Source organism: Peromyscus leucopus, chromosome 1 (assembly GCF_004664715.2).
Source record: "Peromyscus leucopus breed LL Stock chromosome 1, UCI_PerLeu_2.1, whole genome shotgun sequence".
Classification (NCBI taxonomy): domain Eukaryota; kingdom Metazoa; phylum Chordata; class Mammalia; order Rodentia; family Cricetidae; genus Peromyscus; species Peromyscus leucopus.
The window spans coordinates 168,250,569-168,275,670 of record NC_051063.1 but is presented as its reverse complement, the minus strand read 5'-3'; the positions used below and the strand labels follow the sequence as shown (position 1 = coordinate 168,275,670).

The following is a 25,102-nucleotide window of genomic DNA, read 5'->3' as shown; positions in this document are numbered from 1 at the left end:
AGTCGTCAACCTCAGCCCCCCCCCCAAAAAAAAATACAACCATCAGACTGACCTTATTTTCTTGATTAATGATTGATGTGGGCGGGCCCAGCCCACTGTGGGCAGTGCCATCCCTGAGCAGGTGGTCCTCAATCTAATCAGAGAAACTGAGCAGGCCATGAGGAACAAGCCAGTAACCAGCATCCTGCCTCAGTTCCCGGTGCCAGGCTCCGGCCCTTGGGTTCCTGCCCTGACTTCTCACAGAGATGGAGTGTGACCTGGGAGTTGTAAGATGAAATAAACCTTTTCCTTTTAAACTGGTTTTAGCCAGTGTCTCATCACAGCAATAGAAAGCAAACTAAGACAGCGGGCATTGAGTTCCCCGCTTTGGGTGTCTATTTGCACAGGCTATTTGTATGGATGCTCCTCTGTGCAAAGTGCACATGTGTCTAGGTTTGTGGCCTGAACAAAAGTCTGTGTGGGTATGTGTACCTCTGTGAAAAGCTGAAAGGCACATTGACAATGGGAAATAAGTATATATGAAGGGGTAAAGGTGAAGGGATGGGTTTTCTGTGTCATCTATATGTGGTATGTATGTGTATGTACAGGTATATGGCCTCAAGGATGTGGGGGTAGGGAGCAGGGCAGGGTGGTACCTGTGGCGGTGAATGAGGGCATTGAAGGCCAGGCCATCTCTCCAGCTGGTGGTGAAATTCTGGATGTTTACCTCAGGGTAACTGGGAGTAGGGAAGGGGGAGACAAAGGGAGAAATGAATCAAGAGAGAAGGATAGGAGCAAGGAAAAGGTGGATATTCAATGGGCATAGAAAGAACAAGGGGTAGGTGGGTGGGTGGGTGGATGGACAGGTGGATAGGTGTTTAGATGGGTTGGTGGATGAATGGATGGATGGATGGATGAGTGGGTGGATGGATGGGTGGATGGGTGGATAGGTGGATGGATGGATGGGTGAGTGGGATGGATGGATGAATGAATGGATGGGTGGGTGGGTGGATGGATGGATGGATGAATGGATGGATGGGTGGGTGGATGGATGAGTGAGTGGATAGGTGGATGGATGGATGGACAGATAGGATAAATAGTATATATGGAAGAGGTAAGTCAGAGACATGAAAGAAAGCAAATGAGAAAAAATGAGAGGTGATGGGGAAAGAGAGAGGGAGAATGAGACAGAGACAGCGGCAGGGAGAAAATGGAGGGGAGAGAGACAGGAAGGCAGGAGAATGGAAGGAAAGAGGGAGGAAGCAGAGGTTGGGTGACAGAGATACAAGGAAAGGCAGACGGAGGTAAAGACAGACGGGAGAAACAGATGGCTTCACACGACACAGTCCAGGAAGGATAAGGTGCACAAAGCCCACCTCCCTCCCATCTGTTCCTCCCTCTCCCCCACCCCTGCTCCCCATGGGGGCTCTGGAGTGTGTGCCATGGCCCTCACAGACCACAACGCTGAGGGGTCTAAGGAGATCACAGCCTGCATCCACCCCACCGTCTCAGTCATGCGGAAGGATCTTGAATCTCACTGCCCAGGCTGCAGTGCCCTACATGGAAGGGGTGACGGCTGACAGGGCAAGGTGGCCAGAGCTTGGACATAGGTTGGGGTGCACACAGGTGCCTGTTAAATATCCTGAGTGGCAAGATTGGGGGGAGGTGGGAGCAGACAGACAGGAGCAGTCAGGGACAACTACCTCTGTCAGCATTGCTGTTTGGGGGGGGGGTTCTTTTTTGGAAGTCCTGGGGTCAAACAGGGTCTTGAGCTCTAACCCAAGCCATTTCTGAACTAAGCTAGACCCCAAGCTCCTCGGCCACTTCCTAAGGACTCTGCCAGCTTTGCCTTTGAACTTGGTTTCTGAAATTCTTTGGAACTTTTGTTCCCCAAGGTCAGAGATGTGTCTAATTTACCAGTTTGGAACAAAACTTTTGACAAAGGATGTGCACTCGCCCTTAAGCTGTTGTCCTGGAAGGAACCCCAAAGGTTGCAGGCACCCATGGCTGTGAGGAGGGGGCGCTCACCCAGCTGTCTTCATCTGGCACCACAAAAGCAGAGCGTCCTTGGCTGAGCGGGTCTCTCGGTTGTCTTCTGTCTCGATTTTGATGACTTGGATCTGTGAACAGGCAAACAGGATTTCAGGCCCTACCCCTCTGGCTTTTGAAGGTTGGTGGTGCCAGGGGAAGCTGGCAGGGTTCAGGTGAGGATGGCTCTGTAGTGGACCGGTGCATCCATAAGCTGGGGAGGAAGAGGTCAGTTAGGGCTTATTTTCCTGAAGCCTCCAAACAGCTTAGGGGTAACTTCTTTGATTCAAGCCACTGTCCTCTCGTGACTAGGCCAGTGTGGTGGACTTCATGTCAGCTCCCCGTGTGGTACAAGGAGGGGCATTGGGAACTCCCAGGTCATATCACATGCCTCCCATATGCTAAGCAAGCACTCTACCACTGAGTCACGGCCCTAAACTCTCATTGGTGGACTCTAGGCAAGATCTCTCCCACTAAGCAATGCCCCCAGCCCCTCCCTGGGTAATTCTAGGCAGATGCTCTACCACTGAGCCACACCACCAGCCCCTCATTGGGAGATTCTAAGCAGGAGTTCTACCACTGAGCCACACCCCAGCCTGGGGGATTCTAGGCAGGGGCTCTACCACTGAGCCACACCCCCACCCCTCCCTGGGGGACTCTAGGCAGGGACTCTACCACTGAGCCACACCTCAGCTCCTCACTGGAAGTTTCTAGACAGGGGCTCTACCACTGAGCCATGTTCCCAGCCCGTTATTAGCGGATTCTAGGCAAGCTCTTTTCCATTCTCAGTTTTGAGACAGTGTCCATCCGAGTTGCCTAGGTTAACCCTGAACTCATTTTGTAGCATATGTAGATATTGAATTTATGATCCTCCTGCCTCAGCCTCCTGAGTAGCTGAGATTAAAGGCTTGTGCCACAGGGTTGCAGTTTCACTTAAGGTAAAAGCCAAATTCCTCCAACCTTCCTTTCATGAAGTCTCTGACTCTGCTCTCATCAGCTCACTCTGACACAGACATCGATGACTTTTTTGCCAAATTAGCTATAAATTTTTGCCTCAGAGCCTTTGCACTGTCTGTTCCCTATGCTTGGATAATCCTCCTCCCAAATCCTGAATAGACTCCATTCTTCCTCAGGTGTTGATACAAACATCTCCTTCTGTAATCTTAGCACTTGGAAGGCTGAGGCCAACCTGGGTTACAGAATGAGACCTTGTCTCAAAAAACAAAAATCAAGTAAAAACTATTCCCTTTAAATGTATATGTGTGTGCATCTGTGTTTGTGTATATACACGCATGTGAGTGCAATGTCTGGAGAGACCAGAAGAGGGCAGAAGATCCCCTAGAGCTGAAGTTACAGGTGGCTGTGAGCTGGGAACTATATGTGGTATGTGCTGGGATTAAAAGTGTGCACTGCCTCACCCAACTATATTTTTTTAGCAGAGCAAACAGAGTTATCATGGAAAAATGAGGGGGGAGGTAAAAAAAAAAAAAAGCAAAAACAAAAAACAAATAAACAAAAACCCCTGAGAATGGAAGGGACTCCAAGGGAGAAATAACTAAACAAAATTTCGTGTATGTCTGTGTGTGTTCAAGTGTGACGGTGTGGTAGGTCTTTGTCATGAGCTTTCCTCTGTCAAATTCCAATTTCTTTTTCCAGACATGGTCTGTCACTGAACCTGGAATCCATCGATTTGGATAAACTATGTGATTAGCAAGCCCCAGGGATCCTTCTGTCTTCGCACCCCTGGAATAGTTTTTAATGGCTTAAAATCTATAATAGATGTTAGAGTCTCGGGGGAATATTTGAGGACTGGGTCCTGTGCTCAAGAACTGGCTGAGGGAGGCAGGAAGAATGCCTTAGCAGTTAAGAGTGCAGACTGCTCTTACTGTGGACCCAAGTTCATGTCACATCACACCTTCCAGGCATCTCACAGCTGCCTGTAACTCCAGCTCCGTGGGGACCCAGCACCTCTAGTCTCTGAGGGCACCTGCATTTACATGGACATACCCACACAGAGACACATAATTTTAAGAATAAATATAACAGGGGTGGAGAGATGGCTCAGCGGTTAAGAGCACTTGTTGTTCTCTCAGAGGTCCTGGATTCGATTCCCAGCACCCAAGTCACAACCACCTGTCATTTGAGTTCTAGGAGATTCAATGCCCTCCTCTTGCCTCCGAGGTCACCAGGCATGAATGTGGTGCAAATGTAGATGCATACAGGCAAAGTATTCATATACATAAAATAAAATGAGTGAATCTAAAATGAATGTTAGTAAATACAATAAATACGTTTTAAAGAAGAGCTGGCTTTGGCATGTGGATTCCAAGGCAGAGAAGCAAGACTCTTCCAAGGAAGCATCCGCACTGCCTCAGGGCCAGCTGTGATGCCCGTGCACAGCCTCATTTACCTGTTTGGTGATGACATGCACACTTGTCTCTGGTCCCAGCCTGTTCTCAGAGTTCCCAGATCCAGTGACCTCCTAGGTGTGTCCCCCAATTCACCTCCTAGACCTGTAACTATACTATACCAAACTGCCTTCAGAGCTAAGACTTCCTCTTGGCCCTACCCAGGGCAGCCCACCATCCCACCCTCCCCCACCCTCATTTCTTCATCTCCAGCCCCTCCCCCCGTCGCTTCAACACCCACCTCCCCAGGGTCTTTCTTATCTGCCTTCTTTTCCCATATCCCACCCTAGTCCTGATCTGGCTGTCACCCTCTTGTAGGACAAGATGGAATCGGTGCATTCTGGGTAAGTGCCCTATCAATGAGCCGTACTTCCAGCCCTCCTGCTTCCACTCCAAAAGGATCTTTCTAGATTTGATTGCATATTTTCCCTTGATTAAAAAACAAAATCTCAGGGGCTGGAGAGGTGGCTCAGTGGTTGAGATCATTGACTGCTCTTCCAGAGGACTCAGGTTCAATTCCCAGCACCCACATAGCATCTCACAACTGTCTGTGATTCCAGTTCCAGGGGATCTGACACTCATGACAAAACACCAATAAACTTTAAAAAAAAAATCTCTAAACTGGGCATAGTAGTACACACCTGTAATCTCAGTACTGGGAGGTGGGGGCAATCAGGAGTTCAAGATCACCTTCTGCTACCTAAAGGGTTGAAGGTCAACTTACACTACAAGTGACCCTGCCTTAAAAAAAAAAGAAATCTGTAGTCTGTCACCATCTGAGACAAAATAAAACCTAAACGCTAACGTCAGGTCTCTCGGCCCTGCTAACTCCTCTGAGATCATCTCCTCCTCCCTCCTCTTGCCTCCTGGTCACTAACTCCAGTGTTCTTTGATACTTCCAGCAGGCAAAGCTAGTCCCACCTCATTGTCTTTGCATCTTCTGCCTCCCTCTCTCCTGGGGTTGAGGTCAAGGCCTCAGGCCTGCTAGGCGGGCGCTTTACCACTGAGTGTGCCTATGCCCAGCACACCCTCCATTTTTGTATGTAATTCAGCCATCAGCATTTCATCCATTTTCTGATCACCATGTCTAAGATGTCAGCAACACTAACGTGATATTTTATATCCCTTAACTGCTTTAAAATCATCTTCTTTCCTACATAGCTTTGTTTCAATAAAGCCTTAAAAAAAATTCTCCTCTTCAGCCCTGCCCCTCCCCCATCTAGGACCTGTAAGCGGGTCATCTTGGGCGGAACCGGAGTAATTTCCTCTACCTAGAGAAATTTCTTTCTCCCTACATGCCTGGTGTATCTATACATTTGTGTATTGTCTGTCTTCCTTATCACAGTGTGAGCTCCATAAAAGCCGAGTTTGTCTGTTCATTTCCATAGCAAGATTACCTGATTGGAGCTGCAGCTCCATGTAACTCAGAATATTAAAAACATCGTGCTGGGTGTAGAGATGAATGCCTGGAACCCCAGCTCTCAGGAGGCAGCAGTCACAAGGATCACCAAGAGTGAGGCCAGCCTCAGCTACAAAGTGGGAACCTGTCTCAAAACTCCTAATAATAATAATAATAATAATAATAATAATAATAATAATAATCTGGCTGCTGAGATAGCCATCAGGTAAAGGCACAGCCGCTAAGCCTGACGGCCTAAGAGTTCGATCCTCAAGACTCATATGGTGTGAGGACAGAACTGAGTCCTGAAAGTTGTCCCTTGACCTCCACATTAATGCTCTGGAGGATATACTTGCACATAAAATGTAATTTTAAAAACTCACCAGGGCTGGAGAAACGGCTCAGAGGTTAAGAGGACTGGCTGCCCTTCCAGAGGACCCGGGTTCAATTCCCAGCACCCACATGGCAGCTCACAACTGTCTGTAACTCCATTTCTAGAGAATCTGACACTCTCACACCAATGCACATAAATAAAGTTAAATAAATTATTTTTTTAAAAAAACCCACCAGTTTCCTCATTGGTAAAGTGAGCTAATTAATGCTACCTAATTTAAGGGTTCTGTGTGTATTCAATGTCAACGTTTAGGATAGAGTGTGACAGTGTAAACAGTGTAGATACAGTTACAGCAATAAGGGAGATCACAATTATTGTTTATCTTTTTCACTTCCACCACCTGGTTACAGAGTTCCTGGAAGATGAGAGAAAAATTTGGGGGAGGAAGTTGTGAGTAGATGGGGGTGCCCTCCTAAGGCTCTCTGGTGGACAGCGGGCTGTGCGGGGGAGCGGGGAGTCATGGGAGGTCACCTGGAAGCGTAGGATGATGGTCCAGACCAGCCCCAGCGTCAGCCGGTGGTTCCCGTCCACGATGTCATGCGACCCCACGTTTTCCAGGTGCACACGCTGCTCCTTCAGGAACTGCAGGGCCTTGTCCACGTTCTCCAGCGAGTGGATCCGCATGCGGCCGCGAGTGGGCCTCGGCTAGGGCAGCGGGGGCATTGAGTGATGGGGACCTGGCCAAGTGCGAGGAGCCCTGGGCTCTGCCTCACTCATAGCCAAGGCCACACCCCTTCAATCTCATCCGGGACTCAAGAGTCATTCGATCAGGGCGGGTGCAAGGCTAGCCTGAGCTACACAGTTCCAGGCTAGCCCGGGATATAGGATAAGATGCAGTCTCACATTCCCCCTACCTCCACAAGCCCTTGGTTGGTTTGTTGTTTGTTTTGTTGTTTTCACTGCTTGTTCTTTCAAATGAACATCCCTTCGCGATTTACCTGGCTACACCCCTCATCCAGAAGCGCTGCTCCTTCCTTTGGTGCCCTCCGATAGGACCCTTCCTCTTTCTTGTCGGTAGCTCAGTTCCTGCCACTGGGCTTTGTTCCTACATAGCTGCGCCCCTCACAGCTCCCTGAGAGTTCTGGGCTCTAGACCTTCGCTGTACTCGCTGCCCCATCATAGCCACACTGTTTGAGATGGGCTCCATCAGACCCCAAAACACAGGCCCAGGCCATTCATACAATACTGCCTTTGTCCCCAGACACCCTTGACCTCACCCCACCAACCCAGACTGCCCCATAACTGCAATCTCCTGCCTCACTCCATCAACTGACACCGCCTTCCAAGTTTTTCCTTCTTTACAGGCGCGCCCCTTGGTACCTCCTAACCCAGCTGTCCCTTCTAAGCTCTTCGCTTCTCAGCCTACTTCACCCCTCCCTGGAGACCTACCTCTCCAACCAGGCTCTATCTCTCCAACAGAACCCGCTCCCCCTACCCCGGGCCCCCCCCCCCGCATGAGTCCCACCGCCTCCAAAAAGCCCCGCCTCTCAATGGGGCTCTACCCACTCTAAAACAGCCCGCCTCTTCAACTGCGCCCGCCCTTACCAATCTGAATAAGGGGACCCCTTGCCCACCCGGCCCTTTAGCGCTCTCTAACTGTACCTTAGCCAGGGCCCTATTAGAACTCAGCCCTTATTCTCCCCGCCCTCAAGGCCCCCCCTCACCAGCTGCTCCCCGGACAGCACTTCCAGGAGCCGGGTGAGCACAAAGCCATCCCGAAGGTCTGCATAGAGGTCCCCGATGTGGCAACCCACGCGGGCGAGGTGCGAATTCACCCACTTGGTGAAGGTTTTCTTCTGCACAGCCTCTCGCTCATCTGAAAGAAACAAATACTGAGCCCAGCCTCCTTCCCCGGAGTCCCTCATCTACTTCTAGCGTCCCTCCACCGCCCTCCAATCTTCTGCTGGCCCAAGACTGGGTCCAGGCACCTCCTCCAGCCTGGATGCCCCCGCTACCTGCTGCTGCGTGGCTGGTGACGACATACCCGCTCTTTACATCTTTCCTAAGATACCATCCTCACGGGATACCTTCCTGGCTCGCTGTCCTACCTGACTCCATCCATCCATCCATCCATCCATCCATCCATCCATCCATCCATCCTATATTTGATTGGCACAGAACTCCGAGTAGGAAATGAAGCCGGGACACACATGGACACTGGAGAGCCGGGCTGGGGTTAAGGAAGAGGGTCAAGAAGAGAGCTGTGCCTGGCGGGAGGCAGAGGCAGGCGGATCTCTGTGAGTTCGAGGCCAGCCTGGTCTACAAAGCAAGTTCCAGGACAGCCAAAGCTACACTGAGAAACGCTGTCTCAACCCCCCTCCCAAAAGAAGAGAGCTGCACTCGAGGGCTTTCACTGGCCGCTATATGGAGGGTTCATCAGAGAGGGCAAGAGGACAGTCAGAGGTTCTACAAGATTGGGGAAGAGACCCTGGAGAGCAAGGATGAGGCCAGACCAAGGCAGAAACTGTAAGAGCCAGGAAAGGGAGATGCACTGGGAAGATAATTGGGGTTAAAACAAGATGGCAGCGGTTGAAGACTTAGCTCAGGGGTAGAGTGCTTGCCTGGCCAACACGAAGAAGGAATACAGTGGCATCTGACAGCTGTGAGAGGTGGAGAAGAGGAGGCACAGGGGAGACTGTGCAGCCCCTGAAGACAGGGATGTCCATCAGAGTGAAAATTCACTCCATCAGAGTGAAAATATCGGCGAGCGGTTAGCAGGGGTGTCCATTCTCTGCTTTACTTCCGAAAAGGGAAACCTTTAAGGATCTTGCCACGTGTGACGTGTGTGTGTGTGTGTGTGTGTGTGTGTGTGTGTGTGTGTGTGTGTGTTTATGTGTGTTCACACAACTTGTAGGAGTCAGTTCTCTCCTTTCATCATGCAGGTCTGGGGATCAAAATCAGATCATCTGGCTTGGTAGCAAGCACCATTAACCGATAAGCATTTCTCAACCTCTTTCCTTGTCCCGCCATCTCTCTTTCCCTTCTTTCTTCTTTTTTGGGGAGGAGTGAGGGAACATGAGTGCCAGAACATGCATGTGCCACAGTCTGCATTTGGAGAGGTCAGAAGACAATCTGTGAGGGTTAATTCTTTCCCTCTACCAAATGGGATTTGAATCCCAGGGATTGAATCCAGCTTATACCAGATACCCTGGCCACTCCACTGAGCCATCTCTCCAGCTCCCTTCCTTCCTTTCTTCCTTTTTTTCTTTCTTTCCTTCCTTCCTTCCTACTTTTTTTTCCTCATGCACTCCAGGCTAGCTTTGAACATGCTTTAAGGCTGGCCTTAAACTCTCAATCATCCTGCCTCCCAAATTCAGGGATGACAAGCATGAACACTACACTTGGATGATTTTTGTTTCCCTTTATATACCATCTTGTAATGTGAGCTATACTTCAGATACTCTATTTTTACTTATTTATTCATTTATTGACATAGGATTTTATTTTATAGCACGGGTTGGCCTTGAACTCACTATCCTCCTGCCTCAGTCTCTCTAGACCAGGATCTCCAGCATGGACCACTGTTGGGATAATATTTTTGTATACTGCGTAAAGATGTGTCTCTGTCTTACTTCACCTGCCTAAGGCACCTTCTAATTTGTTTACTAGAGAGCTGAATGGGCAGGATACTAGAGAGGATAGGCGGGACTTCTGGGTAGAGATAGGAACTCTGGGAAAGAATCTGAGGGGAGTGATTCACCAGCCAGATGCAAAGGAAGTTGGACATATGGTACTGAGGAGAGGTAATGAATGAGCCACATGGCAGAATGTAGATTAAATGGGTTAATTTAAGCTATACACCCTAGTTGGGAACAAGCCTAAGCTAAGGCCAAGCTTTCATAAATAATAAAAAGTCTCCCTGTCATAATTCAGGAGCTGGTGTTACAAAGAAAAAGACCTGCAGCCGGGCAGTGGTGCACCCCTTTAATCCCAGCACTCAGGAGACAGAGCCAGGCGGATGTCTGTGAGTTTGAGGCCAGCCTGGTCTACAGAGAGAGATCCAGGACAGGCACCAAAATTACAGAGAGAAGCCCTGTCACGAGGGGGGGGGGGAGAAAACCTGCTACAAACCACCATGCCTAGGTTAAAACTAAAAAGTTTTAAAGTTTGAATTTACAGGCTGGCTTAATGACTTGTACCTGTAATCCCAGAATGTGGGGCACAGAAAAAGAAGGATCAGAAGCTCAAGGCCAGACATGACTGTGTAAGACTATGTCTCAACTTCACCCCACCACTCAAAAAAAAAAAAATGGTGACCAGGCATTTTGGAGCACACCTTTAATCCCAGCACTCAGGAGACAAAAGCACACAGATCTCTGTGAGTTAGAGACCAACCTGGTCTGGATCATGGTCACAGAGATAGTGAAGCCTCAAATCAGGTGAGACCATGATATGATTAGGTGTAGAGTTCCTGGTTAATACAGTAACTATACTGGGTATTTGCATATTTAATTTTTAAATTATTTTTTAAATTTTATGCATATGGTTGCTTTGCCTATGTATGTGTAGCATGAGCATGCCTGGTGCTTGCAGAGACCAAAAACAGGAGTGGGATCCCATGGATCTGGAGTTACAGACAGTTGTGAGATGTCATGTGGCTGCTGGGAATCGAACCCAGGTCCTCTGCAAGAGCAGCCCGTGCTTAAGCACTGAAGCACTTCTCCAGCCCCCTATTTGGTTTTCTGAGACAGGGTCTCACTGAGGCCCAGGCTGCCCTTCAATTCATGCAGTCTTCTTGCCTCACCTCCCAAGTGCCCTCCACTCATTATAAATGCACTCTCTGTGTGTTCCAGCTTTTTAACTTCCAGTGAGTCTGTGTTTCATAACTAAAAATAAAGAAAAACTGCATCCTCGCTCTCATATTGCTTCCCCAACTCTTACAAGCTAGCCACAGGCCACAGAGCACACAATAGGGAATCCTTTGTTGGAGGCTCCCTGGCACAGGCTGCTTACTTCAGGACTATTCAGAAGGGAACCAGCTTTGGAACCCTTTTTTTTTTTTTTTGGTTTTTTGAGACAGGGTTTCTCTGTGTAGCTTTTCGCCTTTCCTGGAACTCACTCTGTAGCCCAAGCTGGCCTCGGACTCACAAAGATCCGCCTGCCTCTGCCTTCCGAATGTTGGGATTAAAGGCTTGAGCCACCACCGCCCGGCCGGAACCCTTTCTATCATGTGCAGTTGGCTCTATTTGTTACAGCAGCTTAGAATATACAGTTACATCCCCAAATAATATTAGTCACAATTAAAGTTTTCTGCTAGTTCAAAAATAATGAAATGTATTTCTAGCCTATTTTTTTCCCAGCACATGAAACCGGCCAATAATTTTATCCTAAAATACATTTTCTTTTTCTTTTAGTACCACTGGAGATTGAATTTAAGGCCTCTAGCCTGCTAAGAAAGTGCTCTAACACTGAGCCATGCCCCCAGTCCCTCACTGGGGATTCTAGGCAGGGGCTCTAACACTGAGCCATGCCCCCAGTCCCTCACTGGGGGATTCTAGGCAGGGGCTCTACCACTGAGCCACACCCCAGCCCCTCACTGGGGGATTCTAGGCAGGGGCTCTACCACTGAGCCACACCCCAGCCCCTCACTGGGGGATTCTAGGCAGGGGCTCTACCACTGAGCCACACCCCAGCCCCTCACTGGGGGATTCTAGGCAGGTGCTCTACCACTGAGCCACACCCCCAGCCCCTCACTGGGGGATTCTAGGCAGGGGCTCTACCATTGAGCCACACCCCCAGTCCCTCACTGGGGGATTCTAGGCAGGGGCTCTACCACTGAGCCACACCCCAGCCCCTCACTGGGGGATTCTAGGCAGGGGCTCTACCACTGAGCCACACCCTCAGCCCCTCACTGGGGGATTCTAGGCAGGTGCTCTACCACTGAGCCACACCCCAGCCCCTCACTGGGGGACTCTAGGCAGGTGCTCTACCATTGAGCTACATCCCTAGTCAAAAGTGCAATTTTTGTCCCACTCACTATTAAAGCTAGCATTTTACACTTTGGTAGCAGTAATACACACTTTGGTTAGTATTTCAAATTGCATCTTGAATGCTGAACTCTCATTTAAAATCAAGTGTGTGTATGTTAATGGTAATCCCAAATGCAACATCATGTTTATTTAAATGTGGGTTCATTGTGTTGGGACAGCATGGGGGCCTGTGTGAACCCCTGATCATCAATCCCACCTGTGGATGTGATGACAATAAAATTACATATTTGCTGTTGAGCTTCCAACAGCTAATATGCATGCCAAAGAGTGGATGTGGCATATAGTGAAGCAAGTGAAACTCAGTACAACCCCAAGTGGTGCCCACACTGACAAACAGATTCAGGCTTGAGACTAACAGGAAGCTTGTGACTCTCAAGGTTATCTCCCCTCTCTGGGCCTCTGCCCTTTTTGAGAAAGGGTCTTGATGTAGCTCCACCTGGCCTGATATCTGTAGACTAGGTTGTCCTAGAGTCTGTGACAATCTTCCTCCCTGTGGCCCTCAAGTTCTGGGATTATAGGTGTGAGCCTCCCATATGTAAAGAGGAATTTGTAATAGACTTAAGGGTTTGTTTGTTTTTTTTTAATAGATTCTAGAGAATCCTGGAATTGTAGGAATTTAAGGTTGAAGGAATAAGATCCTGATAAATTCTTTTTTGTGTTTTTTTGTAATTTTATTTTGATACTATTCAAAGAGGATTCATTGAAGTCTATCCTAGATCACATGGATGGTGACTTCATAAGGGACAATGTTGTGGATTTGGGAATTTCTGGTCACAATCTGTTAATATAAAGCAGGGATCAAAACTGGAGATGCCCAGGCTGGGAGAGATGTATATATGTAAATAGTAGAGCACTGGCCTAGAATCCCCCAGTGAAGGGATGGGGACATGGCTGAGTGATAGAGCACCTGCCTAGAATCCCCCAGTGAGGGGCTGGGGGTGTGGCTCAGTGGTAGAGCACCTGCCTAGAATCCCCCAGTGAGGGGCTGGGGTGTGGCTTAGTGGTAGAGCTCCTACCTAGAATATTCCTGTGAGAGGCTGGACCCAGTGGTAAGGCACATTCTTAGAAGAGGCAAGGTCCTAGGTTCAGTACCTAGAATTATCAACTCAAAATCTTTGATTACTCCAATGTCAGGGAGACATTTTCTTTTTCACATTCGGATTGTAAAACAAATGATGCTAATTATTTATTATTGTGGGGTATGTGGGTTAAAGTCATTGTTCTCCCATATGGATATTCAATTCATTCAGATCCATTTATTAAAAAGGCTCTCCCTTCTATGCTTATCCTCAGTGGCATTTAAACTCAGCAACCATACATTTATGGGTTCATGAATAGATTCAATAAGACTACCACTGAGCCACACTCCCAGCCCCTCACTGGGGGATTCTAGGCAGGGGCTCTACCACTGAGCCACACTCCCAGCCCCTCACTGGGGGATTCTAGGCAGAACTCTAACCCTGAGAGACACTCCCAGCCTTCTTTTTACATTTTATTTTCAAACAGTCATAATAAGTTGTGTTAGTTGTTTTTTAACTAATTTTGCTGCCCAGGCAAGCTTTGAACTTTCTATCCTCCTTGCTTAACTTCAGGAGTGCTAGGATTCCAGGCCTTTATTACCACACCCTAGTCAAAATATTTATTTCTGTTTTGGTTTTTGTTGTTGTTGTTTAGGTTTGAGTTTGTTTGTTTGTTTGTTTGTTTGTTTGAGAGTTTTACCATGTAGACCTGGCTGGTCCTGAACTCACAGAGATGTACCTGCTTCTGCCTCCATATTGCTGTGATGAAAAGTGTGTGCCACCACATCCAGCCTGTTTTGTTTTGTTTTGTTTTCCTCTTCCTTTTTATATTTATTTCTTTTTATTTTACATGTATGAATGTTTTACCTTCACGATTGTAAGTGCACTGCACGCATGTCTGATGCCTGAAGAGGCCAAAAGAGGGTACCAGCTTCCCTGGACCTGAAACTGCGGAAGATTGTAAACCACTGGGGTGATTGGGGATTGAACACTGGTCCTCTACAAAAGCATAAAGTGCTCTTAACCACTGAGACATTTGTCAGTCCTATATTTAACACGGGGTCTCCTGTAGCCCAGGACTGCCCTGAACTTGCTATGTAGCTAAGGATGACCTTGAATTTCTGATCCTCCTGCCTCTGCCTCCCAACAGATGGGATTCTAGGCCTAGACTACCAGACCCCACCCAAAGTTTTCTTTAATAAGACATTAACAGGTGGACGACTCTCTGCTCCTGGGTATATCTTATTCCTTCCCTAGCATCTCTCTTGGTCTTACACCTCCATGCTTGAAATCTATGTTAAAGTGTTGAGGGGGGCGGGGAGGGGGGGGTCGGGCCGGCGGCGCAGGGTAGCTCAGTCAGAAAGTATCTGCCACACACAAATGAGGACCTGAATTTGATGCATCAGAACATATGTTAAAAAGCTAGGCCTGCCAGGCGGTGGTGGTGCACGCCTTTAATCCCAGCACTCGGGAGGCAGAGCCAGGTGGATCTCTATGAGTTCGAGGTCAGCCTGGGCTACCAAGTGAGTTCCAGGAAAGGCGCAAAGCTACACAGAGAAACCCTGTCTCGAAAAAAAAAAAAAAAAAAAAAAAAAAAAAACTAGGCCCTTCAGTGTGCACTTGTAATCCCAGCACTGAGGATGTAGCATGAGTCAGATCCGCAGGGCTTGCTGGCCAGTCAGTCTACCCAAATTGACGAGCTCCAGATTTAATGACAGACCCTGTCTCAAAAACACTGAGGCAAAGAATGACTAAAGGAGACACCTGTTGTCAACCTCTGGCCCCCACATGTGTATGCACACACATTTGGTGCGACAGGGACTCATGTGGTCCAGCCTGTCCTCAAATTGACTACGTAGCCAAAGATGATCTTGAACTCCTGACGCACCATCCAAAGTTCTTTTCTTTTTCAAGTTCTTTTCTCTTTTTCTTTTTCTTTTCTTTTCTTCTCTTTTTCTTTTTCTTTTTTTTTCCAAGACAGGTTTCTCTCTGTAGCCCTGACTGTCCTGGAACTTGCTCTGTAGACCAGGCTGGCCTCAAACTCAGGGATCCACTTGCCTCTGCCTCCTGAGTGCTGGGATTAAAGGTGTGTACCACCACTGCCCTCCAAGTTTTGAGAGTGCAGGGGTGTAGATCTATGCCTGGTTATTATCTTCCACACAGTCCTGATGGGAATGGAAAATGATTTTAAAAAGGAAAAAAAAATGAAATGGGCCATTTCCACTAAAATCAGATAGGCCCTGGTATAGCTTGACTCTAAAATGTCTCCCAATTTTTTGAACTGTTGGTCTCCAGTTAGTGGTCCTCTTTTTTTTTTTCTTTCCTGTCCTTCCTCCCTTCCTTCCTTCCTTCCTTTCTTTTTTTGTTTGTTTCTGTGGGTTTTTTTTTTATTGTTTTTGCTTTTAGTGGTCCCTTTTGAAGGCCATGGGATCAGGCTGGTAGAAATAGGTCACTATGGGTAGAATAGAAGGTTAACTAGTCCCTATTTACCACTTCCTTCCTCTGTTTCTGATCTACCAAGATGTAAAAAGGCCCTGCCTCATGCTTCCCTGCCACCAAGTCCACCACACCTTCCTTGACACTATGAACTAAAACTTTGAAAACAGTTGAGTGCCTTTAAATTGTCTGGGTGCTTTGGTCACAGCAACACAAAAGTAATATGCATAGTGTATACCTACACTCTATATTGCAACACGTTCACTCCCAGCTTCGTGTGCTGGCCACTCGGAAATGTGCGTGCCCCACCCAAACACATGCTAGAAGCTGACAGAATCGCCATTTGTTGTCCCACCTGCAGCCACTCAAGTGCACAGCAGCAGGTCAGCAGATAGACGGCAGCATGTCTACATGGCGGGTGGAGCCTTATACAGAAAGGCCAAGAATTAACCCTAAGTATGAGGCATCACGGATGAAACTCACAAGCACGATAGTGAATGAATAAACCAAAGACATAAAAGAGTGCAGCATGCCAGAGCACAGTAATAAATGTCAGTGATCCTAGCAGTTAGGAAGCTGAGCAGAACCACTGGGAGTCTGAGACCAATCAGTGCCACAGAGCAAGACACTGTCAAAAGTCATGTGGTGGTACATATCTGTAATCCCAGCACTTAGGAAGCTGAGGTGGGATATATAGTGAGATATTGTCAAAAAAGAAAAGAAAAGAAAGAGGAGGAGGAGAGAGAGAGAGAGAGAGAGAGAGAGAGAGAGAGAGAGAGAGAGAGAGAGGCTGGAGAGATAACTCAGGTTAAGAGCACTGACAACTCTTCCAGAGGTCCCGAATTCAATTCCCAGTCACCACATGGTGGCTCACAACCATCTGTAATGAGATCTGGTGCCCTCTTCTGTCAGGGAGGCAGAACACTGTATATGTGATAAATAAATCTAGAAAAAGAGAAAGAAAGAGAGAGAGAGAGAGAGAGGGAGGGAGGGAGGGAGGGAGGGAGGGAGGAAGGAAGGAAGGAAGGAAGGAAGGAAGGAAGGAAGGAAGGAAGGAAGGAAGGAAGGAAGGAAGGAAAACAGGGCCAGTGAGATAGCTCATTGGGTAAGGGCAGTTGCTTGTACAAGTCTGGTGACCCGCGTTCAACCCCTGGAATCCAAGAAAAGGTAGAGGGAGAGAACTGACTCTAAAGAGTTGTCCTCTGCCCTCCACATGCCATACATATCACAGCAAGCACACCTACACATGTACTTCATGCACACACACAATGAAAAGCAAGCAGAAAACAGAGGCTGGAGGGATGGCTCAGTGGCTAAGAGCATTTGCTGGACGATCATGAGGATCTGAGTTCAGATCCCAGCATGCACATGAGGAGCCAAGCATCTCATCCAGGCCTGTAACCCCAGCTGTGAGACTACCCGAAGGCAGGATTACCAGGACTTTTGTCTTCAAGTCTAATTGAGAAAACTCAAAAAGTCAAGGTCAAAGAGACAGTTTCCCTCAAAAGACAGGGGGAAGATGATAAATGAGGACACCGAATGCCCTCTTCTGGTCTCTGAGGGTATTGCATGAACACACACACACACACACACACACACACACACACACACACACAGCACACACGTATATCTGCAAGCAAATCATCCACACGCCATTAACTTGTTTTATTTTGTTTTGATTTGGATTTTTTGTTTTTGTTTCGTTTTTTAGATAAGATATCTCTATATACCATGCACCTTCACTGGCCAGCACACATAAACTTTTTTATATTAAAAATTAAAATATATGCCAGGCATGGCAGCACATGTCTTTAATCCCAGGACTTGGGAGGTAGATGAAGATGATCTCTGTGAGTTCCAGGCCAGCCTTGTCTTCATACTGAGTTCCAGGCCAGCCAGGGCTACACAGAGAAACCCTGTCTCAATAAATAAAAACAAATATAAAACACACACACCGATAGAAGACTATCCTGTAAGCCAAACAAGCACAATCTGTGGGTGTTCAGCCGTGTCAGGCTGCAAAAGGTCATCCCAGATGAACACGTGACTGCTGACTTCCTGCACAGGAGAGGCAGAGAGCATCCCAAGACACCCCACCTCATTACCCAGCGACTCCATACCACATGATGAATTCAAGACTGCCCTCACTGTGCATGGCCTCAAGTGAGTATGGAGGCCGGGGAAGACGAGGCAGGGCACTGAATCTATGGGAAAGCCATCACCCCGGAGGGTAAAGACTTTCCTGTAGGGCTCTTTGGAAGGCAGCATCCACACCGCTATGCCTCCCTCCTCATCTATGCTCTGTACATGAACACATTCACTGGTGTCCAAGGGTGAACTTTGGTGGCATCATACCATGGCTTACCATGGAGACCCTAGGGAGGGGACAGACATTGTTTCCACTTTCCCCAGGGAAAGAATTTTAGCAACACACACACACACACACAAAAACCACAAAGTCTTGGGCAGCAAGATGGTTCAGTAGATAAGGGTACCTGTCACCAACTCTGGTAAACTGAGTTCAGTCTCTGGGACCCACATGGTAGAAGGAGAGAGCAGACTTCCACAAATTATCCTCTGCCCTCTATACACATGCCATCTCACATGCAGACATGCAGGCAGACAGACAGACAGACAGACAGATATAAATAAATAAATAAATAAACAAACAAATAAGCAAATAATAAATGTAATAAAAATGTAAACAAGGAGTCTGGAGAGATGGCTCAGCAGTTAAGAGCTGCTCTCCAAAGGACCGGAGTTCAGTTCCCAGCTCCCTCACCAGCCTGCTCACAACCATCTGTAACTCCAGCTCCAGAAGATCCAATGCCTCTGGCCTCTGAGGGCACCTGCACTCACAGGCACATACCAGCATGCAGCACACACACACACACACACACACACACACACACACACACACACACATATATACACACATGCACATGCGCACAAGTGGGGGATGTCTTTCTGTATGCTGTGAATATATGTTGTTCTCATTGGTTAATAAATAAGCTGCTTTGGTCCATGGCAAGGCAACTTAGAGGCAGGTGGGAAATCCAAGGAGAGAGACAGGAAAGAAGAAAAGCAGAGGCAGAGAGACTCAAGCCCACTGCTGAAGGAGCAACTAGATGTTAGCAGATGGGTAATGCCACAGACACATGGCAAAACATAAATTAATAGAAGTGGGTTAATTTAAGATATAAGAGCTAGCTAGCAAGGGGCCTGCAATTGGTAATTAATATTAAGCCTCTGAGTGCTTATTTTGTAAGTGGCTGCTGGACCAGAGGAACTCAGGACCAGAGAAAATTTTCGACTACACACACACACACACACACACACACACACACACCTGCACATACTTAGAGATAATAAATTATTTTATTAATAAATATGTAAACAATACAAACAAAGCCCTAAACTAGAACCGGTTGCCATGTCAGGACCAGCTCCGCTGCTCAGGAAGCTGAGGCAGGAGGAAGGCTGTGACTTCTGGGGTCATACTTTAAGACCTTGCCTCAGGAAGAGAAATTGAGAGCCTGAGAGCTGGCTCAACGTGTTGCTCTTGCCAAGGACCCAGGTTCGATTCCCAGCCTCCATGTGGAGGCTCACCACCTCCGTAGGTACCAGGAATGCATGTGGTACACAGACATACAGACAGACAAGAACACTCATACACATCAAATAATTTTTTAAAAATCTAAAAAGAGAAATTTTAAAGAAAGAAAATGAGAGCGGGGGTGTGATGGCACAGGTCTTCACAGGCCTTTAATCAGGAGGCAGAGGCAGGTGAGTCTCTGTGAGTTCGAGGCCAGCCTGTTCTACAGAGTGAGTTCCAGGACAGCCAGGACTGTTACACAAAGAAACCCTGTCTTGAGAAACAAACAAATCCTGCTGAGCGGTGATGGTACACAGCTTTAATCCTAGCACAGGCAGAGGTAGGAGCATCTCTGAGTTCGAGGCCAGCCTGGACACAACGGAGCAAGTTCCAAGACAGCCAAGGATACATAGACAAACCCTGTCTCTGAGGAAAGAAAAACAGGAAAAACAACAACAACAACAAAAAAAAAATCCCACAGTTCTCAGACTGTGCATTCGGAAAGCTGTGTGGCTGCTTGCCTCATCCAGCGGTCCCGAGTCCCAGCTCATTATTTCAATTCAAGTAAATTAGAACTAAGTCGAATTTAAAGCAGTCCATAGAGGAGCTCTTGCCATACTTGGAGCGTTCACAAACCGTGGCTGCATTCCACACCACAGATGGGAAGTTCACTGGCAGAGCTGATCAGCGGGAACCGACTCTTCAGCCTCCCAGCCTTCAAGATTCTCAGGCGCTAAGAGACACCAGTGCTACTGAGGACCCCTCCCACGGTCCTACGCCCCTCCACGCACCCAGCCCTCTTTTCCAGGTACCTGCTAAGGCCTTGATCCGAGAGCACTCGAAGAGTGAAGCCGGGGTGGCGTTGGCAGCTGCCGGAGGCTCCCGATCCCAGCCCCGATCCGGGCTCTCCCAGCGGGCTGCGGGGTTGTTGTTGTTGTTGGAGGCTGGTGGGCCCTCCATGTTGTCCACTTCTCCTTGAACTTGGGCCATTGGGGACGGCAAGGCCTGGGAATGGGGAGAGAAAGGTCAGTGCAGGAAATCGGCCTGCGCCCAGAGGTGCCCATGCACTCAGCTCCCAGGTCTCAGGCTGGGTTTCTCTGTCTTTCACAAGAAAACAACAATAACACCAAAAATAAACAAATAAATAATGGAAATGAAAAAGCCAGTTGTGATGGGCAGTACCTGTGATCCCACAATTGGGAGGTTGAGGCAGGAAGGTCAAGAATTTCAGGCTAGCCTGGGCTACGTAGCTAAATTTTGTCTCAAAGAAGCAAGTCATAGCAGCTAGAGAGACAGCTCAGTGAGTAATGTGCTTTGCCTGGGAGTGTACTGCGCTGACTGAATTCAGTCCCCAGAACCCACATAACAAACCAGACAGAGAGTAGTACATGCTTGTAAACCCAGCACTAGGGAAGACAAACAGATCCCTGAGCTCGCTGGCCCAACACTCTAATCTGTGAGCTTCCGGCCAAGAAAGGGATCTGTCTCAAAAACAAGATGTATATCACCTGAAGGATGACACCCAAGTTGATCTCTAGCCTTCCCAGGCATCTGTACCCATAAGTACCTAAACACACACACACACACAATATCTAATAATAATAATAATAATAATAATAATAATAATAATAATAATAAACCAAGCCAGGCATGATTTATGGGATCTTTAATCCCATCCACTCAGAAAGCAGAGGCAGGTGGATCTCTATGGCTTTAAGGCCAGCCTGGCCTACATAGTAAGTTTCAGGCCAACAAGTGCTACATAGTGAGACCTAGTCTCAATTTTCATCATCATCATCGTCTGGGACTGTCAGTAAAATGCCTGCAGCACAAACATGAGGCCCTGAGTTTTGATGCCTGGCATCCATGTAAAAAGTGGGGCACAGTAGTGTACATTTGTAACCCTAGCTAATAATGAATGGGGCAGAGACACATGGGTCCTTGGAGCTCACTGGCCAGCCTATCTAGCCAGGCAGCGAGGTCCGGTTCAGTGAGAGACTCTATCTTAAAAATAATAATAATAAAATAAGAGATGAGCAGTAGTGGTGCACACTTTTAATGCCAGCACTCGGGAGGCAGAGGCAGGCGGATCTTTGTGAGTTCAAGGCCAGCCTTGTCTACAGAGCAAGTTCTAGGACAGCCAGGGCTGCACAGAGAAACCCTGTCTCTAAAAAACAAAAACAAAAAAAAAAATGTTGATGCATGCAGACAAACACGCAAACACGCAAACACACACACACACACACACACACACACACACACACGATGGGCCTGAATGGATGATAATGGATGATGTCTGTAGTCCCAATACAGTACTTGGGAAACAGAGGCAGGAGGATGAGGAGGAGTTCAAGCCTCAGGTACACAGCAAGTTTAAGACCCATCTGGGCCACAAGTGAGAAGGTCTGGGGAGATGGCTCAGTGGTTAGAGCACTCACGGCTTTTGCAGAGGACCCAGGTTCAGTTCCCAGCACCCACATGATGGCTCACAGCTGCCAGTACCTTCAGTTCCAGGGGAACCTGCTCTCCATCGGCTCCTGCCCACACATAGTTCACATAAACTCAAGCAAGCAAACACACGTAACATAAAGAAAAAATAATAAATCATTAAATGCTACTACTAAATGATGAATAATTTTTTGTTTGTTTCTCATGACAGGGTTTCTCTGTGCAGTCCTGGCTGTCCTGGAACTGGCTTTGTGGACCAGGCTGGCCTCGAACTCACAGAAATCCACCTGTCTCTGTCTCCTGAGTGCTGGGACCAAAGGCATACACCACTATGCTCAGCCTTGAATAAATCTTAAAAAAATAAATATTGGCCGGGTGGTGCACACCTTTAATCCCAGCACTCAACAGGCAGAGGCAGAGGCAGGCGGATCTCTGTGAGTTCGAGGCCAGCCTGGTCTACAGAGCGAGATCTAGGACAGGCACCAAGACTACACAGAGAAAACCTGTCTTGGAAAAAAAAAAAATGAAGTCGCCGTAATAACAACCCTCAGCCTGGCCACTTCAGAGAGCAGCAGTGATGAACCCCAGCCAGTGCTTACTACAGCTCAGCAAACGGTCCTTGTAGTCTTTGGAGAATACCAACGCTTTTCTTTGCAGAATTCCACGGTGCAGCAGTGACGGCAAGAGGAAACATATCTGAGCCCTTGCCTTGCTTGGGACTTTACATGCTTTCATGTATTTAATCCCTTAGTGATCAGTTATCATTAGGCCCATTTTACAGAGAAGAACACTGAGGCACAGAGGAATTCACTTGATAAGTCAGCAGCTGTGACTCATACTGAGTGTATTAATGTTCCGAATATTCACCCCTGTAGTCACCACCCTTTACTATGCAACTCACTCTTTATTTTGTTCTTCAACTTCCGGGGGAAGAAAGGTCTGTGGGTTCTGGGGATACATCCTTCCCTTTGACCCTGGCTCCTAGCACGTGACTTGCTCTGACCAGCAGTTGACTGGGAGGTACTAGCTGGCCAGTCCTGAGCCTTAGACACAGGAGACTGCTTGGGCTAACTGTGATCTTAGACGAGCGTAGGTCCAGGACCAGAGGCTCTCCAGCCGAAGCCAGCAACAGCCAATGATGCCCCCCATCACAGTGACACCCCTAAAACTTGCGTATGTCCAGCTGAGGCCTGAGGAACTGGACAGTCAGGTCTAACCTAAACTACTCAACTCTTGGCAGCTAAATAAATGCTTGGTGTTTCAAGACAGTGAGCTGGGGCGGGGGGGTAAGTTGTGATTTGTTGTGATTTGTTACACAGCATTACAGTAGCAATAGCTGGCTGGTTCACGTCTGCCTCTAGAATCCTGGCACATTATGAAGATCTATTTTACGGGGTAAGTGACAGTAAGTATGTGGCCAGCACAGCCCCCACAGACAAACCCCAGGCTAGTTCTAAGACTGTAAGAATAGAATAACACTTCTTTCCGAAAGACCCAGACAGCTACAAACTTGGAAGTTAAGATCCTAAGCAGGTTGTAAGTTGGGGCCAAGGGTAGATCATTCCTTTTGGTGGGCCCTCTCCAGCCCCTGCTCTTCCTCCCGTCTCCCACAGAAGCCTGTAAGTGACCACATGGCTACCTACGACTACCAGTGTGACCTCAGCCAAGTCGGTTGCCCTCTCTGGTCTTCGTTGAATCATCTGTGGAAATCCTAAGGGTGTCTGAAGATGAATGAGTCGCTCACGAGGCAAACACGGTATCTGGTGCACAGCAAGCCCTCAACACATATCTCTCAGAGTGCCCGGAATTGCACCCAGAGTCTCACACTTCCATGTGCTCCGCACTGGGCAACATGGCCAACCAGCTCTGAGTTTTCACCCTTTGGTCTTAGCGAGTCCGGGCTTCTGTTCAAGAGTCAAGAAGAGGTAGGTTCAATGCTTTATTCTGGCTGTGTGGAAACCTAGGATCATGAACTCAGTTTCTCTGTGCTTTCATTTTCTTCCCTGTTAATGGGTGGTCACAACTGTTTCCCCAATGGAGGATACTTGGGCCAAAGGAGGCACTTAGCGCTTGGCGAGCTCTCAGCCGGGCCCAGGGAGCAGCTCCGGCCTTTGGAGGGAGGAGCGCGGAGCTGTATGGGAAGAGGGGTCCTGCGGGCCCTAGCAAAGGCCATCTGGGCGCTGAGATGAGATCCAACGCTTTAACCCTTCCAAAGCCGCGCCTCTCTGTCCTCTTAGTCCGGTTACCATGCGGAGGAAGGGGGCCTAGGAAGGACAAGGCCTTGGGGTGACCCACGCCTGGCTCAGAGGCTGGGCTAGGTGGGGGTGAGGGGTTCGCTGCACGCTGGATCCCAAGCCTCCACCCGGCTAAACAGACACAGACCCGTGGGCTCGGGCCCGCCAGGGTGCGGGGGATGAAGCTGGGCCAGGTGGGGAGATGCTGGGGAAGGGCCGCCGTCCGCACCGCCGCTCACCTGGGCGCCGGCCGCCGATGCGGTCCCCGATGCTCGCCGCGCAGCACCGCCCTCCCTGCCGGCGTTCGCCGCCGGGCCCGGCCCGGCTCTGTTCGGCCCCGCCGGCCCGCCGCTCGGCCAGATCCGCATGCGCCGCCGTCGCCGCGCCTCCCCCACGCGCCGCAGCCGCTCCGCGCGCCCCCGGGACCCCTCCCGCACGCCGCCCCGCCGCCCGCGCTGTCACACACCGGGCCACGCGTGTGATGCACAGCCGCGCTCGCGAGCTCGCGAGGCAGCGTCACACACTCCCACACTGCCACTCACACACACCGGGCCTCTGGCAACGTCACACTCACCGTCTCCACATGCACACTCTCACGGTGTCACTCATGGGGTCACGCAGGGTCAAACCTTCGAACTGTCACAAAGTCATTGGCAATGTTTTCCTCTCTGGAATGTGCCCTGCAGGGTCACACTCAGATATGGCCACCAATAGTGTCATATGTAGTCACCCATACAGCGTATAGTGCCCTGCAGGGCGACACATTGTGACAAACTCAGATACAGCTGCCACCACAATAGAAGGGTCCCATGAAGTCACCTAAACCGTGTTCCAGGATGAAATAGTGCCCTGTGGGGCCACGTTATGGCACACTCAATTAAGGTCACCACCACCAATGCTGTCACACTCAGCCATCCAAAGTGCCCTGCAGGGTCACACACTGTGACACACTCATATACGGCCACCACCACCAGAGTGGTTGGCACATACAGTCACACATCTCAACACACTCCCAAGGTGTCACAGAGTGTCTACACTCATACATCACAAAGCTCACAATCACAGTCTTACACACTTGAAATGTCACAAGGCGCAGGATGACACACCCTGTGTTGCTACATTCCCATAGATCATAGCCTCAACAAGACACAAAGAGAATCAGGGTAAGTGTC

General features: G+C 48.7%; 1 protein-coding gene across 1 annotated transcript in view; it reads right to left on the bottom strand.

Moving 5' to 3' along the window:
* Sptbn4 (spectrin beta, non-erythrocytic 4) overlaps positions 1 to 24,290 on the bottom strand; it is a 91,508-nt gene extending 67,218 nt beyond the window's left edge. Inside the window, exons 1-6 of the mRNA XM_028855113.1 lie at positions 24,170 to 24,290; positions 20,061 to 20,253; positions 7,873 to 8,024; positions 6,680 to 6,853; positions 2,008 to 2,099; positions 636 to 716 (exon numbers count right to left, since the gene is read on the bottom strand). Coding sequence (XP_028710946.1) covers positions 636 to 716; positions 2,008 to 2,099; positions 6,680 to 6,853; positions 7,873 to 8,024; positions 20,061 to 20,238 — 677 coding nt within the window. The 5' untranslated portion in view covers positions 20,239 to 20,253; positions 24,170 to 24,290. The remainder of the gene's footprint in view (positions 1 to 635; positions 717 to 2,007; positions 2,100 to 6,679; positions 6,854 to 7,872; positions 8,025 to 20,060; positions 20,254 to 24,169) is intronic.
* Between the last annotated feature and the right edge of the window lie 812 nt (positions 24,291 to 25,102).